Raw genomic sequence first — 16,661 nt, forward strand, 5'->3', positions numbered from 1 at the left:
GAGATAACCATTTAGGATAGAGATATGGTGGATATGTAGAGCTTTTCCATACAGTAATATCCATTTTTATACCAGGAAAAAAGATAGAGCTTGTGTATGTAGTTGTGATTGAACTTGAGGTTGATTGAAAGTTACCTCGGTGGCCCAGGCCCATGTGGATTGTCCGAATTCTTATTTAGTGGAGCATCTAGAGTCCGGAGACAAACTATCAATTAAGCATCTACTAACGTAAATGACGTGGGGTATAAGGTTAAGAGAGCTTACCTAGAAGGTTCCAACCATAACAATTACCCATATCCAGTCTCATCTCGAGCCCAAATTCTTTAATCTAGAATGATACCGTCACTCATCAAGTATGGTCTTCGGGCTACCAAATATGCAAAAGATGCTAACGCATCCGCATTGGCCTCTATGCTGCTTAAAGAACATTCAACAAATGGTCCATTGGTCCGCTCACAATATCTCGATGCAAATCAACTCCAGCGATTGAGCGCCACGCTTGCTTCTCATAGCTTGTCTGATTCCTCCTCCAGCTTTGCGGTAGAGTCTAGTTCCGATGCCCTTCCAATTCCTCCCTGTCACCATCTAGTATATTTCACACCACCAGATGCCGAGGATAAATTGGGGCTTGATGGATCCGATACGATATTCAATCCGCCAGGCTCTTTTACAAGGAGAATGTGGGCCGGCGGGGAATTGGAATGGGTGGATGGAAATAAGCTGGTAACGGGGGAGAAGGCAGAGGAAACAACAACATTAAAGAGTGCGGAAGTGAAGAAAACGAAAGCCGGGGATGAGATGATAGTTGTGGGGGTTGAAAAGACATTCAAGAATTCCAGGGGACTTGCGCTCGTGGATCGAAGGTAAGTGAAAACTCGCCATATCATATTGTTGGAGCATTGAAGTTGTCATTCAATTGGAGAAGTGACTCAAGAATTTGGCAAGCTGGTAATATATGCTAAATCAAAATACAACCAGAAATTGGTTGTTTAGACAAGCAATTGATTTTAACAACCCGCCTCCTCTTCCGCCACTTCCTTCCCTCATCCCAGTTACTTCCGCCAAATATGAGCACACTATTACCCATACGCCGATATCCCTTTTCCGGTTTTCCGCATTAACTTTCAACGCGCATAAAATACATTTTGACCGGGACTGGTGTCGGAAAGTCGAGGGACATCGGGATTGTGTCGTACATGGTCCGCTGAATTTGATACATATGGTTGATTTCTGGAGGCATATTATAGGAAAGAGTGAGGGAGGCACGGTGAATAATAAGCTTACGGTTCTTCTGCCAAAAAAGGTTACGTATAGAGCTACGAGTCCATTCTATGTAGGGGAGGAGTACCGGATACTCATGGAGGAAGAGAAGGAAAAGGTCTGCAATGTAAAGATTGTAGATCGGTTTGGAATCGTGGGAATGGTAGGCAAAATTGAGAGGTGGTGATGTTATAATGTGGAATGTTGTTAATGCCCGAGGAAATGTTGTGCTATGCAACTATGATGATCAACATTTAGCATGTTCTACTGGATACACCCTTGCATTCTTGTCATTATCAGGATGCTGCGTGCATGTCTTTCCCGGTCTGTATAGTTTTGTACGACCTACTGGCTAACCTACTCTGAATATATCTCGGGGCTCACAATCACGATTCAGCGAACTCAAATCTACAGCAGTATCTCATCAAATTCAAAACTAGGTTGTCATTAAGAAATGTCATCGCTATTAATCAATACTAAATTCGACTCGCTCATAATTCAAGAAAATGCGGTACAGCTCGTGGCCATTGCCGACGTCGACTGGAACTCTACTTTCGATACGTCATCTCCCTCTCCCAATACCACATCAAACGTGGTAGACCATTGCACATCATCGATCGACTTCGTCCCGCTGAATAAATAATATCCATCGATTTCCTCACTCACCTTCTCCATAGCTGTACGTTGCACTTCTAGTGATTTCACCATCACGCCTGGTATGGCACGCTCGGATACCCAGTCAAAGGCGACAGGTTCGCTGATACGATCGGCACGAACGGCTGCAGTAACTGTTATATTCCATTGGCCTGCGTCATCGACGGCTACCTGTGGCTGACAGGATTGTGCCGGTTGGTATAGAACGGCGTCTGAGAGTGGGAAACCCCCGCCGTTATTGGTGATGATTTCATCAGCTGCACCGACGGTATGTAAGATGACATCGAAAGACGAGATGCCGGCTGTAGCATCAAGAACAGTGCTGAATCCATACCAAGTGAAGATCTCTGAAGCGAAGCCATAACTCTGACCCAACAAGTAACGTTCTCGAGTGGCAGGAATTGTAGTGGTCGAAGTGTTGTTTTTACGATCGCGGTATTGAAGAGATACGGTCACATCATCGGCGTTGCGGTTGGTGGTGCGAACGCGGATGTATCCTCCAAAGGAAAGAGTGTTATTTCCCGCCAAGAAAAGAGAAATTCCCCATGGCTTCACTTCGATGGGTGTGATGACTTCAGAAAGTGTGACGTCTGCAGGAACAGTATCGATCATTCGAGCGAAGATTTCAGAACATTGCGTTTGGAAATTCGTCGGATCTGCTAAAGAAGTCATCGTTTTGTTGTTGTCGGCACCAAAAATACGTTTATCGGAATTGAAGGTATCATTTTGACCGATCACAAGCGGGTCGGTCGAATTGTTCCCTAGATATTCAGTTACAATAGTGTTGTCGAATTTGGTGTAGGTGCTGTCGAATTTTGGAAAGTTTTCTGCGCTGCCGTCGCCGGTAATCTGAGGAAAATCGAGCCCATGGACACCTCCGAGAGTATGGCCGCATGCTACCATGGTTATCATCTCGGCGGTGTTGAATCCTTGCTTTGCGAAGATTGCAGTGTGTGTCGCCAAATCCTGATCAGGCTCGGGTACGCCAGAAACACCAGCTTTCATGGCATCGACTCGTCCACCTCTGTATGGAATGATTGGGCCGCCACAAGACATTGAAGAAACGACAACGGCCATTGCAAGAAGATCGGCCGACGAAGCTTTAATTGAGCGAAGGTCTTCTGTAAATGCAAAGGTAGCATTAAAAGCATCACCAGGGTTCTCCGCTCGGCCAAGTTCAAAGGCTATAGAACCATCGAGTCCTCCAAGGCCAGTCTCTACATCATGGGTAGCCATATCATGATAAGCAGTTCTTATCCATTCCGCAGCCGCCTGACGTCCACCTCCTGTCGACGAGAAATCGCACGGCGTCACACCTGATACGAGAATTAGTAAGCCATTCATTCTCAACATCAACTTGAAATATCTTTTTCAAAAACTTACCATCTCTCAAGCCAAAACGTATGTAACCTTGTTGAAGATAAAGAATATCCTCTAGTTGATCATACTCGGACGGCCAAGTGTAAACCGCATTAACTGATAGCACGGGTAGCAAAACCGTGCTGATTAAAGATGCCCCCTTCATGTTTAAAAATGGCTTGAAAAGAACGATATTGACAATAGAGAGTCAACGACGTAAACGAGTGTAGTGAATGATTGAAATGTTCAACACTTAGTAGAATGGGAATGCAATTATATATCGGTGAAAGATGAGTGGAATGCCAAGTGTTTTATAGCAACACAACTGCAAGTGTGTTAAATCAATTACTGATAGGGACTGATTCCTGTCCCATTCTTTTCTGCCCCGAGTCCACTCGTATTTCCTGAAATACATTGGGATCCATATGTTTAATCTTCTTCAGAGTAGGGCCATCAAAGAAGTGGGAGGGTTTAGGAATTCGATTAATAAAGATGGATAGAATACGATGGATGTATCAATAGTCATGTAACCTACGATTCCGAAGTAGAAGGTGTACCGGTATGCGAAAGAATACGACCGCTGCCAAAAAGTAGTCAAGACTCCATTTTCACAATAGAGTGGATACGCATGGGGGATTTTGGATGTTTTTAGACTTTGTTATTTCAACGCTAGAACGTTGTACAGAGTTATGGAGAATAGATGATTTGCTCGTGAGCTTCGCCTGGGGTGAGTGTCAGTTGAGTAAATAGAAGGTTAATTAAAAGCTTGTTCGTGATTGTGGAGATACCCATTGTTTGAATGGTGGACGGAGAAGTGCACGCATGAAAGGGTTTAATTCGAGGGACTAGGGTGCGGTTGAAGGGAGTATAATGGATAGGGATCCGGAGGTGGCTCGGGTGGATGTGTAGTGGATATTGTATATACGAAGTAGATAGAAAATGGTAGCTGGCTAACTAGCTGCGGAAAGGGGGAGATCATTAGATTTTGGAGATAAGGTGAGATCGAGTGGAGTAAAGAAAAGTATATAAAGTTGTACATGTCCCAAAGATCTGATGTTTATGGTAGTGTTACTCTAAACCCCTCTCAAGATCCTCGAGTAAAGCACGACGTATACAAGCAAAGTTCCAGTCCCTCTGCAAATCAACTCTTGAAAAGGAGAGTCGAAAGAAATGTTTGGTCGCGTGATTATGAGATCGTATTATATCACGCGTACATGAAATCAGATCACATACCTACCTACCATGACTCGCTTGGTATCAATGTCTTATTCCTCTATCGAATAACCTGTAACGATAGGTAGGTAGGTATGGTAGATATCCAAGTAATATACCAAGATACCTAACCAAGCAAATGAGTAAGAAACCAATTCCTTACATCAACCCTCCTACCATATACCCACGCAGCATCTCTCATAAAATCAAATCCAATCCTTCACAACCCCTCTCCATAAAATCTGCCTATCTGCCCATCTTCCTACCCAAATCCACAAATTCACAAGTTTGCACCTGTACTCTTTATCGCAAACCCCCCCCCCCCCCCAAAAAAAACTGATATTCAGCCTCCACACCCCCGAAAATCTTCACATGATATCAGCACCACCCCATAAATCTCCATCTCATCCATTCACACATTCTGCTCACCGAGGATTTTTCAGCCTGAGAGTCAGTCATACAGTCATAAGTTCACACGTTGGAAGATTTCTCTACACCTGAAAGTGTGAAGGATCGGAAAAATTTCATAGGTTCTCGTTTGCCCCCGCCACAACAAGTTGATCCACTCGAGATCGTCAGGCAACGGTTCGCAGCGGCTCAGCCGCGTTTGTGATTCATTTGTTTTACTTTGCTGGCGATTTTGTGAGGTTTGTGATTGTGGTATTGTTTATAAAGAAAGATTTTATGTGAAGGACTCAGATTCTTTTGGATGGGTACTTTTGCATGCGTTCTGAGAAATCTTGTTGTTTGCTTGTTGATTTGAGTTTATTGCGATTTTTGCGCATCGAAAAGCGATAAGTGATAAAGAAATAAAAGGTTGCAGCGTCAAGACCAAGACGAAGACCAAGACCGAGGTCAAAAGCAAATTCAAGATGTCACGACATCAGCACCACAGCTCTCGAAATGAGAAATCACATCCTCATTCCCATTCTCGACGAGATACTCGTCATGAGAAAAAAAAAGTGACGCCGAAAAATCTAGCGGCGACCTTGGGGATGATGGGGTTGGCGATTGGGGCTACGTTGTTGACGGAGGGGGGACCGTGGAAGAGTCGTATGGCTGCTGCGGCTACGGTGGTGGGGATGGAGCAGATGCTTGAGAGTGGGGGGTTTTTTGATGGGAAGGGGGAGGGGGATGGCAGGGTGGTTAGGGAGAGGGAGGAGAGGAGGGAAAGGGGGGAGAGGGGGTTTGAGGAGGAGAGAAGACGGAGGGATGTGGAAGATGATGATGAAAGAGCATATCGACATCGAAGGGAGAGGGTTAGAGAAGAAGAAGATAGGAGAGAGACGAGAGGGACGAGGCATGGACATGGACATGGATATGGATATGATTCATATGAGAGAACAAGACGAGATACTCACGATGAAGATGATCGACGACGTCGAGAAAGAAGAGCTAGGAGGGAAGCGAATAGACGGTTTGACGAACAGTATGAGATTGAAGAGCTTCCCGTCTGATGCCTTACTTTTATATTTCTTTTGGATCAGGTTTTGGGAGATATTCATCACGGTATCAAACTATTCAGGAAGGAAAGGGACGGATATTTAGGGAAGGATAAGGAAATCGGAGGAATAAGGATAGCTTGGTACATAAAGCAGAAGTCGGATACTTCCAGCTATTATCTCATCTGGGCCCACGGTTACAAGGACATACGGAATGACAGACCCAGGAAATGGAGGTTTGATATGGAATTATGATACATGCATGGAGACAGATACCTTTCTTTATCGAGTCTGGGGATGGATCTAAAATCGAACATTTTCGAATGCGTAGATTTATTTTCTTTTTAATTAATTACTTTATTGGGTTCTTGAGAGAGAGACGGAACAGTTTCCTAAATCATTCTTTGCGGTTGCATTTCGGCCAAGTGATAACTACCTAGTATTCCTTACAAGCATACATAACACAAACACGTCTTTGGGAAAAGAAAATAATTGTGAAGAATTACGATCATGTATTTTGCGTGAATGTTCATTTATCGTAAGACAGGAGATACTTTGCACTCGTGGTAAATATCGATACAAATACAACACCAATCTAATACTCCTCACCGCGCAAGCTCTCTACCGAGACACTATTGACCGCAACACTCCTTTTAAATTTTGAGCCCGACGACTCTGGTACCACCAAAAAACACCGAGTCCCTTGTTTCAGAGTGAGACTTTAGTATTGCCCCCTTCCAAAATCCACACATTGATAATCCTGCCCATCCCCTCTTTCCAAAAACGCCGAACACATGCCCCAAAATCCAAAGTCCACATACCCCTATATGTCAAAACTCTCCGGATCCTCTTCCATGAAAATCTTGTACACCCTCCTACTAATTGCTTTCCCAATCTTCGTGTCCGTAAGCGCACCATTCTTATTCGCCAATTTTCGACATCCTTCTAATGCCGACGAACCATTTTCTTTGAATCCCTGTAACAGAGCCTGAGGAGTGGGATATTCAGCTACTATTCCCTCTGCCATCTTCTCTGTAACATGATGTATCTCCTCCAGCATTTTGATATACGTATCTGTGGTATCTTTCCCAGATTTGAACTGACCGCCCGCCATGCAGAAATTCAAACCGAGAGCTTCGCGTTGGGCTAGATATGGAATTGTAGATATGTGCTTGGTAAATTGTGCGACCCATTTTGCGCTATCTTGTGTGTTGGTACTCAAACGGTGCTGTACTTTATGGAGGACTTCCAGTTTGAGCAGAGAGTCTTCAATGATACTGTCTGCGTTCTCAATGTACTCGTCTGCTTGTGTTGCTTTTCTCTTCTGATTGCTACTGCTACTAGCCACTTCATCCTCTGGGATTCGACTTCTCACGGCAGCTTGATACTGTCGGTCTTTGATGTTCCGATTTTTGTTTTGCCATGCAGTCAGACCTTCAATAAGGTATATCAACTTGCATGATTCGAATTGTGATTTGAGGATAGAAACATGAGTATCTAGATCCACATCTCCTCTTCCTAAAGCCATATCAACGAACTTCTTAGCTGGCATGATACATAGAATGTGCTTTTCATCCTTGATTTGCCGTGGTATGGGTTCCCATATATCACTTTCTTCATTGTATTCCGAAATGACCTTTCGACGCCACTTGATGACTAGATCTGAATTCTCCCATTGCGACTGCTGAACTTCCAATTCCGTCAGTAAAACATCGATTCTAGTTCTCAGTGCCATATGACTTTTATCTTGAATACATGAAGGCAAATCAACAATCATTTCCGGAGTCGAAATTTCGGGCTTGGTACGATCGACGTTGACCTTCGCCAGATCCTTTGCCTTTTCTTTTTCTCGCTCCTTCTCTGCTTTGGCATACTCTTTATCGATACGCTTTTGCTCCCTCTCAGCATCTTTTGCCGCCTTCTTTTCTGCTGCACTTGAAGCCTTTTCTTTAGATTTATCAACCTTCTCTCGCTTCTTCTTCTTCTCGGGTGTGGAATCATCATAATTATGTAGCATTGGCTCTTCAATCGCTTTCGATCGCCTTGGTGGCGGATTCCAAGATTTCAGATTCTCAATGGATGGAAAGTCATCTTCATCCTCGACATCCAAAAATATTGGCTTGCTGGTTTTCTTCCGTGGTATCTCCACTTCGTCATCATCATCATCGTCATATCGGATGGAAGATGACTTTCCCTTGCCATGTTTCGAACGGGCAGCGGACACATCCGGCGAGCTTGTAAACAATAAAGGGTCTGCCCCCAAAGAGTTTGATCTGTTTAAACTGTATTTGTGTGGTCCTGCTTTACTTGTTCGGAGGGACTCAATATTCGAAACAGTACGTTTGTATCCGCCTGCTGCCCTCGGTACTTTGTCTTTTGGTGGTAATTCTTTCTGTCGTTTCGCAGGTGGCGGAGAGGTAAATGGGTCGTCTGAATCTGTTATTTCGATAGGAGCATTGTCATCTTGTCGCTGCTTTGAGGCTCCAATATCCCGCTTTACAGGTGCACTATTCAATACAGAACCAATGGTCGTGTCGAAATCATCAGACCACAATTGGAGTTCATTGCCATCATCGAGTTGTACTATCTTGGAAGCTTTTGGTTTGGGAGATCGTATCGGGGGATTTGGTGGCGGGGCCTTCGCTGTCTCAATACTAGTCGCATTATCGAAATTGGTAAAACTAAAGTCAAAGAGCTGGACCGTCGGCGGTCTGGGGATATTCTGTGATAGATCTTTGAGTGGAGCTTTGGGAGCGACGACAGGTGCGACTTTTGCGACTTTTGCACGAGTCTTCGGGAGTTCTGGTTCTGGACTCGAACTTATCAAATCAATAAACTCCTGCATTTTATTGAGATCAGAATTGCCGGCGATTGTGTGCGCACAATCCAAAACAATTGAAAATAGTACGTGGAATTGAAAGAAAGCAAAGCAAGACAATTGGCGGCATAGACAAATTCTAATTGAATTTGTGTTTCGTTTGCGATCCTTTGTCACATACTGTCAACGCGACTGATACGCGCTAGAGCTCGTTATCACGTGGTGTAAGAGGCATTACGCAAGCTGCACGGCTCAACCACCAGTGGGTGCACAGACTCACGGGACACTTAAGAGGAAAAGCACAATTTCACACCAAAAAGAGCTGTTTTGATAATTCAATTAAAATTCAAAAAACCTGATATTTGATTTTGAAATTAAAAACTATTATTCTCAAATATAAAAGTTTTATATAATAAAAGTTTTATTTCAAAAAAAAACAAAATTCAAATTTATATAATTGATTATATAATATCCCATCAAAAAATTTGGTAGAAAAACATACTATTTGATTTTTAAATTTATTATTCATTTTTAAAATTCAATCTTTATATATTATATAAATCTTATATTTATAAATCATATATTTTAATCTGAATAATATTAAATAAAATTTGGAATTTTGATTAAATTTTGAAGTTGATAAATTTGAATGTGAAATTGTACTTTCCTATCACATTATCCCGTGAGTCTGTGCACCCCCTGGTGAACCTAGTCCGTCAATACTTTGACCGGATTCCTTTCTTCGGGAAACATGCAGGAATGAACTCATTCAATCAAAGCAAATACGAGTCTATAGGTATTAAATTTTGGTACCATAAGTGTGTTGAACCATAGATCGTTCAGTTGAAAGTTGGTAGGTATATTCCAATGGAGAATCTTGTTGGGGCCTAGACATCGCAGTCAATACGCATTTCTTGACCCCTCTCGACCCCCTAGCCTCTTTTGCTTCATCATATCACGCGAGATAACACTCATAACCCAACATATCGCTAGCACTCTATCTAAGCATTTGCATGATATAAGCGCTAATAATCTGTACTTTTGCAACCTCTTTGGTGGCTTAGATCATATCGCCCATCTAGTTTAACCAAAGCGTTGTGCAGTTGACGCGCTGACCGCTGGCTTGCATATATCGGTAAAAATCTACAATTCACCATGGCCTATGAATTGTCCTGCAATGGCAAGCTGACAAGGCTGGGTTCTGTTCCCTGTACTATTTGCTGTTCCATCTTGAGGCTCGCGCAGATGAGAACTATCATATTACGAAGATCTCTATATCCTGCCTACTCTCAGTTTGGCTATGTCAGTGTTATTCAAGCATTTCATGAATCTTCGAATTTGATATTTTATCAAACAGTTTCCTTCCTTTGCACTATATACGTGTGTGTATAGATGTTATAAGACATATCATTTTGTGTTTCGAATATGGATCCATTATCTATTTTGGGCGCCATCGCAGCCTCCTCTCAAATCGCCCGGCAAAGCTACGATGCCATTAAATTCTTGAACGATATCAAGACGCAAATACAGAATGGTCCGAAGAAGATTCGGGGACAAATACAACACATCGAGCAATTCATCAATCTTCTAGCATTAGTTATTAAGAATACCTCTTTACAAACCTCCGAAGTGTATTCGGTTGTGAAAACTTGTTCTGATTCTGCAAAGGATATTAAGGACAGCCTCGAAAGTTATCTTGCTACTCCGGATGAAGGAAAAAGAGTCAAATTTCGAGAGGCATTTATAGCAGTGAGATCAGAAAAAAAGATATCCTCTATGATTGCAGATCTCGAAAGAGAGAAGTCCTTGTTGAGTCTCCATATCCAAAAGATTGATTTGTAAGAGCGCACAACTACGATACATTCACTCTCCTGATTCTCAAAGATCTCTATTGCAAACAGTTGATCTCAACGCAAAAGAAATTAAATTGACAATTGGCACGGTTGCAAATGATGTTACGGATGTCAAATCTATACTTATATCGGTAGCCAAACAAATTGCTACATTTCCACACAACTTCCAACTAATACTCACCTAGATGAATTCTCGATCGGATGTTGTGGCTCCCACAGAAAACATCAACAAAAACCACTTCATCGTGCCAAATCGCCGTGTTAGTGGCTTTATTGGGCGTGAAGATATCCTGAACAAGATCGAGAAGGGGTTATCCTCTGAATCTGAGTCTCGTATTGTTGTCCTTCGAGGGTTAGGAGGCCAAGGTAAAACTCAAATTGCACTTGAGTACTGCCATCGTGCAAGAAAGAACAATATTCGAGCCATATTCTGATTGATGCAACATCCAAGAGCACTGTCAAGAAAGATTTCATGTCATTACTGGAGCATATCAAAGGCCCTGCTGACTCAACGCAAGATGACCAAGTAGTTACTTCCGTTTTAAATAGACTTCGAGACTGGGATGAGCCATGGCTAATAATTTTCGATAATCATGATGACCCATCAAGTTTTCATCTCCCCGATTTTATGCCACCAGGGCAACATGGACAATGTTTGATCACGAGTAGACACGCAGATACTGGAGTCCTAGCCGAAACAGATTACGACATTGAGCTACGTGGGCTCCCGAAAGATGATGCTTGTGATCTTTTCATCAAACAAAGCCGGGTAGGCGATACCGCATCGCGCGATGACGCATACGCTATCGTTGATCGCTTGGGGTACCACCCACTAGCTATAACAGGCTGGATCATATATCCAAAGTCAAAAGATTGTATCATCCCAGTTTATGGATAAATATAATCGCCAACGAGAAACAATTTTACGGGAGACGCCACGAATGTCACAGTATCGACGTAAGATTGGGGAGGCTGCGGACGAAACGGCATTGAACGTCTTTACAACCTGGGAACTTTCCTACCAACAACTAGAGATGCTCGATGATGAGAAGAAGTACAAGTCAAAGATTCTGACTTTATTTGCTTTTTTTAATTGTCAAAATATATCCCAACAATTATTTGAGGCTTATTGCACAATAGAACTCTTCTCCTGCCCTGACATACTAGAGATCGAAGAACTTCTACTCTTGTTTGTTGCTGAAGATGATAAATGGGATGAACAAAAATTTGTGGATATTTTGAATGAACTCTCTCGACTGTCCCTGATCCAAAGATGGTATAGAGACGAGAAGAACCATTGTCATCTGTCTCTACACCCTTTGGTTCAGGACTGGATTCGCGTGCGCACTTCTTCGGAACTTTGCTACGACTCTGCGGTTCTCAGCGCTTATTTCGTTGCAACAGTTCTCGAAAAATATTACTCTCATGAAGAGTATACGATGCCCTTATCTCTGCGGCAAGAACTACTGTCCCATCTTGATTTTTATGAAGAGAATCAAGATTTGATGGTGACACTCAAAAAAGAGGAAGCGTTCGGTAGAGATATGATATACAAACCTTATCTAGAGTTCACGCAATTTTACGGTTACAGCGGCTTTTATAGAGAATCTGAGAAGATTGCTCGTCAGTGGGTGGAGGCGAGTCTATGGAAATATGGACCGGAGGAAACTGAAACTTTAGATGCTCGTACATGGTTGTCAAGTGCATTGTCTGTGCAAAGTTTTTTCGAAGAATCGTTTCATATAGACCGAGAGGTGCTAAAAGTTCGCAGAAAAAATTATGGTTCCGAAAATCCTGATGTATTGAAAGATACACACAACCTTGCATGGAGTCTAATGGAAAGAGGAAAACTTGTTAAAGCCGAGAGGATTTTCAGACGAGTCATCAAGATAAAGGACAGGGTTCTCGGGCATGATCACATAGAGACATTAAGAAGTGTCGTCGCCCTTGGTCGTGTTTTCCAAAGTGCAGGGAAATATGCTGATGCTGAAACCCTTTTCCGTAACTTGGTCCGCGACAGCCAAAGAATATTTGAATCGACTCATAGGATCACAAGCCAGTATCTAGATGATTTGGCCTCCGTTCTCGAAGATCAAGAAAGATATTCCGAATCCCTAACGTGTTTTGAACGTGTTTATGCACATCGATTAGCAACACTGGGGCCCAACAATCCTAAAACACTACGCTCGGAGGATTATTGCGCGATTGTACGCAAGAGACTCGAACAGCAATTAAGAGACGGGCAGAGAAAAGCCAGAAGAGGATCATCCGAAAGTCAAACCTCCGATTCTGAAAGCGATACAGAATCCGAAGTCTCTAAGCTCGGTGATGAATATATTTTCTCCACATACGAGCGAAATTTACTCTGGTCATCTGATTCGGATATAGAGCAATATCTATACTTGACTTCCAGAGGAGAAGAAGGATAGGAGGAAGAAAGTGAGGAAGAAAATGAGGACGAATATTAAGATGAAGACGAAGAAGGTGATGAGGAGGAAGACGCGGATTCAATCATTTGGACAAAAAACGAAACCATCGATAGCCAAGTACCAGAAGCTCTAAAGGGTGGACGAGACGCGAGCGAGGAATCAGTACCAGAGAAGCAAGAGGAGAAAAAAGGCAAGCTCGAGACAGATGAGTATTTGGAAGATTGAGGAGGATACGATATACGGAGACTGTAAACGGCAGATGATCGAGAGGTTGACTGTCACTGAAAACGATTGAAAACGCTTCAATTTTATAATGGTAAATTGCAACGAAGGTGTTGATCTCTGTAATCTTCTTTCGGATTGAAATGTGCAACCTGCAGGATACCACTAATTGCGTATATTTTTTCTACCTTTTTTTCTTATGGAGCCTATTCATACCCATCTAGTTAGACTACAAATACCATATTTCATTCTCCACAAGACTTTTCCAATTATTTTCCAATTATTCTAGTCTACTAATTCGAATAAATCGATCCAAATTCGCTCTTATAGCCATACAATACAAATTTTCAGTCCGAAATCCATATCTCCACAATTCCATCGAATATTTCTAAATCGTCTACTATGATCATATACTACAAATTTTCACTGCAAAATCTATAATTCCATAATTCCGTAATTCCGTCGAATATTCCCGGATTGTCAATCATAATTACACACCACGAAGTTTCATTGCGAAATCCATAATTCCGTAATTCCGTATAACATTTCCGGATCATCGACCTCATGCAATATGCATAGCCCAAAAAACAGCCAAACCCTGTGAAACAAGTGTAGAAACTTGGAATTCTTTGCGGAAAATTCCATGCAGAGTAGATCAGACTCTACTCAACGACCCAAGAGAACAAGTAAGGGTGCTTTCGTTACCAAATGAATGTATCTTAAGTTTTTGCATGACCAACAGGAACTACATAAACCAAAGAGATGTGGGCCCAAGATGTGGCAGCAGCTATATCTTGGAATAACATTTGGTCTTTGCGCTGGCTGGAAATTAACATATAATCCCTCTCCCATTTCCTTTAATAGCCTTCACTTAGCCCTTCCTTGTTACTTCAATCTCGAAGTATGTCTCATTTTGTGGCGAACCGCAAAGTCAAATCCGTCAAAGCTGGCGACTTCGTGGAGAGATGCGCTTTCACCACTGAAAAACGTATATTGGAAAAAGGTTGGACGCAAGCTGCGGGCACCAGACCTCTGCCAATCGACCTGATCTGGGAGAAAGATGTACCAATCAAGCTGAGAGATGGAGTGATACTATATGGAGATGTGTTCCGCGCCTTGGAAAGTGACAACTCTCCACAGCCCGCATTGCTTCCGTGGAGTCCGTATGGTAAGACCGGTAGTGGTAGGTGTTTCTATCAGATATGCAGGGTGCTGTTCTTGGAGTGCTAATATTTTACCTAGGACATTTTCTACTCAATATGTTCCCCTCGCGCGTTGGTATTCCATTAGCAGCTACGAGCGGCTTGGAAAAATTCGAAGGCCCTGATCCGGCAGAATGGTGCAAGAGAGGCTATGCTGTTGTGAACGTTGATGCTCGTAGGGCCTTCAATTCACAAGGAGACATACAGGTTTTTGGAACTCAAGTAGGTGTATCTACCACAAATCAACTGTATTGGCACTGACATAATCGAAAATTAGGAGGGCCGTGACGGCTATGATACGATTGAATGGATTGCTGCTCAATCATGGTGCAACGGATCTGTCGCACTCGCGGGGAACTCCTGGCTCGGTGCAGCCCAATGGTAATTTACCCTCTGCTTCTAACCAACGTCTTGTTGATTAATTTCGTCTAGGTTCATAGCTGCCGAAAATCCGCCTCATCTCAAGGCTATCGCGCCGTGGGAAGGGCTTGGGGATTTCTACCGTGAATCCATTTGTCGGGGAGGTATTCCTGACCGCGCCTTCTGGAACGAATTATTTTCTACTTTCGGTGGCAAGAACCAAAGAGAAGATGTGTGTGCAATGGTAGATGAACATCCACTATGGAACTGGTACTGGGAAGATAAGAAACCCAAGCTTGGCAGAATCAACGTACCAATTTATGCTACAGCCAGTTACTCAACTGGTCTACATACCGAGGGTTCTTTTCGTGGATATCTCTTGTCATCCTCGTCTGAAAAATGGTACGCCAAGAATTCAGCAGCAAGTCACCTACCTTACCCAGAGTAAGTGCTAACCAGTCTTCATAGGTTACGGATTCACACTACTCAAGAATGGCACGATCTATATCAGTCAGACAACAACGATGACTTACAAAGATTCTTTGATCATTTCATGATTTCTGCCAACAATGGATGGGAAAACACTCCCCGGATTCGCCTGTCTTTGTTGGGTTACAACAGGCCTAATGTAGTCAACCGACCAGTCACCACTTACCCCCCACCAGAATTTCAGTATCAGAATTTCTATCTCGATACAGCCACGAATCATCTATCGACGCGTCCTATCGAATCAGTCTGCTCCACGAGCTATGATGCAGAAGCAAGGGGCTGTAACTTTAGCCGATTTGAATTCAAATTCGACAAATACACCGAACTTTCTGGTTTCTCCAAGGTGCGGCTTTTTATGTCTACTCCAGATCACAATGACATGGACGTTTTTGTCTTATTACGAAAACTAGACCCCAAGGGTAACGCATTGGAGTACTTCAACATCCCATTCAAAGACCTACCCGAAGGCACAAAACCCGAAGATATCCCAAAAGAAAATATCTGGAGATATGTTGGTCCCAATGGTCGCTTGCGAGCCTCGCACAGAGCTACATTGCCTGAGCCTGGACTTTCCTCAGATCAGCGAAAACTCTTGTCTGATGCCTATGTTTGGCATCCTCATGACAAGGAGGAGAAGCTTGGCAAGAATGAGATTGTGGAGCTGCAAATCTCGCTCTGGCCAGGGGGCATGATATTCGACAAAGACGAATCAATGGCATTGGAGGTCAGCGGATTTTGCGGGATTCGACCCGAATTTGAGAAGTTGCGAGACTCCCTTACCAACTACAATGTAGGTCGCCACATCATTCATTCTGGCGGTCAGTATCCATCGTCATTTCTAGTAGCTACAAGTAATCATCAGAAAGAGTCTTCGGATTAGATGTAATGGTTCATTCTCATACTTAAACCCTTTCGGAACGAGTCGTATGTCATAATGTCATTGAAATTATGTACAAAAGAGGATCCCAACTCTTCCCAGTATGTGCCTGTATATTTTGTTTTGTGGAGAACACGTTCATTAACCCCGAGAAGATGTTAGATAGACTGGCTTTAAACTTTCGTTTGTATACCATTAAACAGTTGCCGAATTTTATGCTTTGTTGAAAATTTATGAATGTGAAATAACATACCGCCACTTTTTCCCCCATCGCGCGTCATCAGGTTCCTCGCTTCCTTCTACATCTCTCTCGGACGGAAATAAATTAGGCCTTGATTGCCACTGTATATATAGCTGTTGAGTAAAAGCAACTAACCATACGTTCTCTATCCATCGGTGTCCCAGTATGCAAAAGTGTACCAATGCTACTATTGAGCTATGTGATGATGAAGTGGTTAGTATAGAAAAAGATTGCGACTCGAAG

General features: G+C 42.9%; 6 protein-coding genes across 6 annotated transcripts; 4 read left to right on the forward strand and 2 right to left on the reverse strand.

Annotated features, from left to right (window-relative positions):
• The first annotated feature begins 274 nt into the window (after window positions 1-274).
• On the forward strand, window positions 275-1,669 carry EAE97_006778 (uncharacterized protein). The gene is made up of 2 exons (XM_038877291.1): window positions 275-863; window positions 979-1,669. Exons 1-2 carry the CDS (start codon window positions 334-336, stop codon window positions 1,445-1,447), a joined length of 999 nt encoding a protein of 332 aa, XP_038732223.1. The 5' UTR covers window positions 275-333; the 3' UTR covers window positions 1,448-1,669.
• EAE97_006779 (uncharacterized protein) lies at window positions 1,644-4,310 on the reverse strand. The gene is made up of 2 exons (XM_038877292.1): window positions 3,298-4,310; window positions 1,644-3,230 (listed from the first exon to the last, which is right to left on the reverse strand). Exons 1-2 carry the CDS (start codon window positions 3,437-3,439, stop codon window positions 1,759-1,761), a joined length of 1,614 nt encoding a protein of 537 aa, XP_038732224.1. The 5' UTR covers window positions 3,440-4,310; the 3' UTR covers window positions 1,644-1,758.
• A 1,047-nt stretch (window positions 4,311-5,357) lies between these two features.
• Window positions 5,358-5,942, forward strand: EAE97_006780 (uncharacterized protein; the record flags this gene model as incomplete). The annotated part of the gene is made up of 1 exon (XM_038877293.1): window positions 5,358-5,942. One exon carries the CDS (start codon window positions 5,358-5,360, stop codon window positions 5,940-5,942), a length of 585 nt encoding a protein of 194 aa, XP_038732225.1.
• An 808-nt stretch (window positions 5,943-6,750) lies between these two features.
• EAE97_006781 (uncharacterized protein) lies at window positions 6,751-8,772 on the reverse strand (the record flags this gene model as incomplete). The annotated part of the gene is made up of 1 exon (XM_038877294.1): window positions 6,751-8,772. The coding sequence occupies one exon, from the start codon at window positions 8,770-8,772 to the stop codon at window positions 6,751-6,753; it is 2,022 nt and encodes a 673-aa protein (XP_038732226.1).
• Window positions 8,773-9,816: 1,044 nt separating this feature from the next.
• Window positions 9,817-13,252, forward strand: EAE97_006782 (uncharacterized protein; the record flags this gene model as incomplete). Its single annotated transcript, XM_038877295.1, has 6 exons — window positions 9,817-10,583; window positions 10,630-10,729; window positions 10,784-10,986; window positions 11,052-11,367; window positions 11,444-12,923; window positions 13,068-13,252. Exons 1-6 carry the CDS (start codon window positions 10,171-10,173, stop codon window positions 13,250-13,252), a joined length of 2,697 nt encoding a protein of 898 aa, XP_038732227.1. The 5' UTR covers window positions 9,817-10,170.
• Window positions 13,253-14,152: 900 nt separating this feature from the next.
• Window positions 14,153-16,180, forward strand: EAE97_006783 (uncharacterized protein; the record flags this gene model as incomplete). Its single annotated transcript, XM_038877296.1, has 5 exons — window positions 14,153-14,432; window positions 14,492-14,673; window positions 14,729-14,832; window positions 14,884-15,213; window positions 15,280-16,180. The coding sequence occupies 5 exons, from the start codon at window positions 14,153-14,155 to the stop codon at window positions 16,178-16,180; spliced, it is 1,797 nt and encodes a 598-aa protein (XP_038732228.1).
• Window positions 16,181-16,661: the final 481 nt, after the last annotated feature.

Source organism: Botrytis byssoidea (genome assembly GCF_014898295.1).
Source record: "Botrytis byssoidea strain MUCL 94 chromosome Unknown BBYS_012, whole genome shotgun sequence".
In the NCBI taxonomy this organism is placed as follows: Eukaryota; Fungi; Ascomycota; class Leotiomycetes; order Helotiales; family Sclerotiniaceae; genus Botrytis; species Botrytis byssoidea.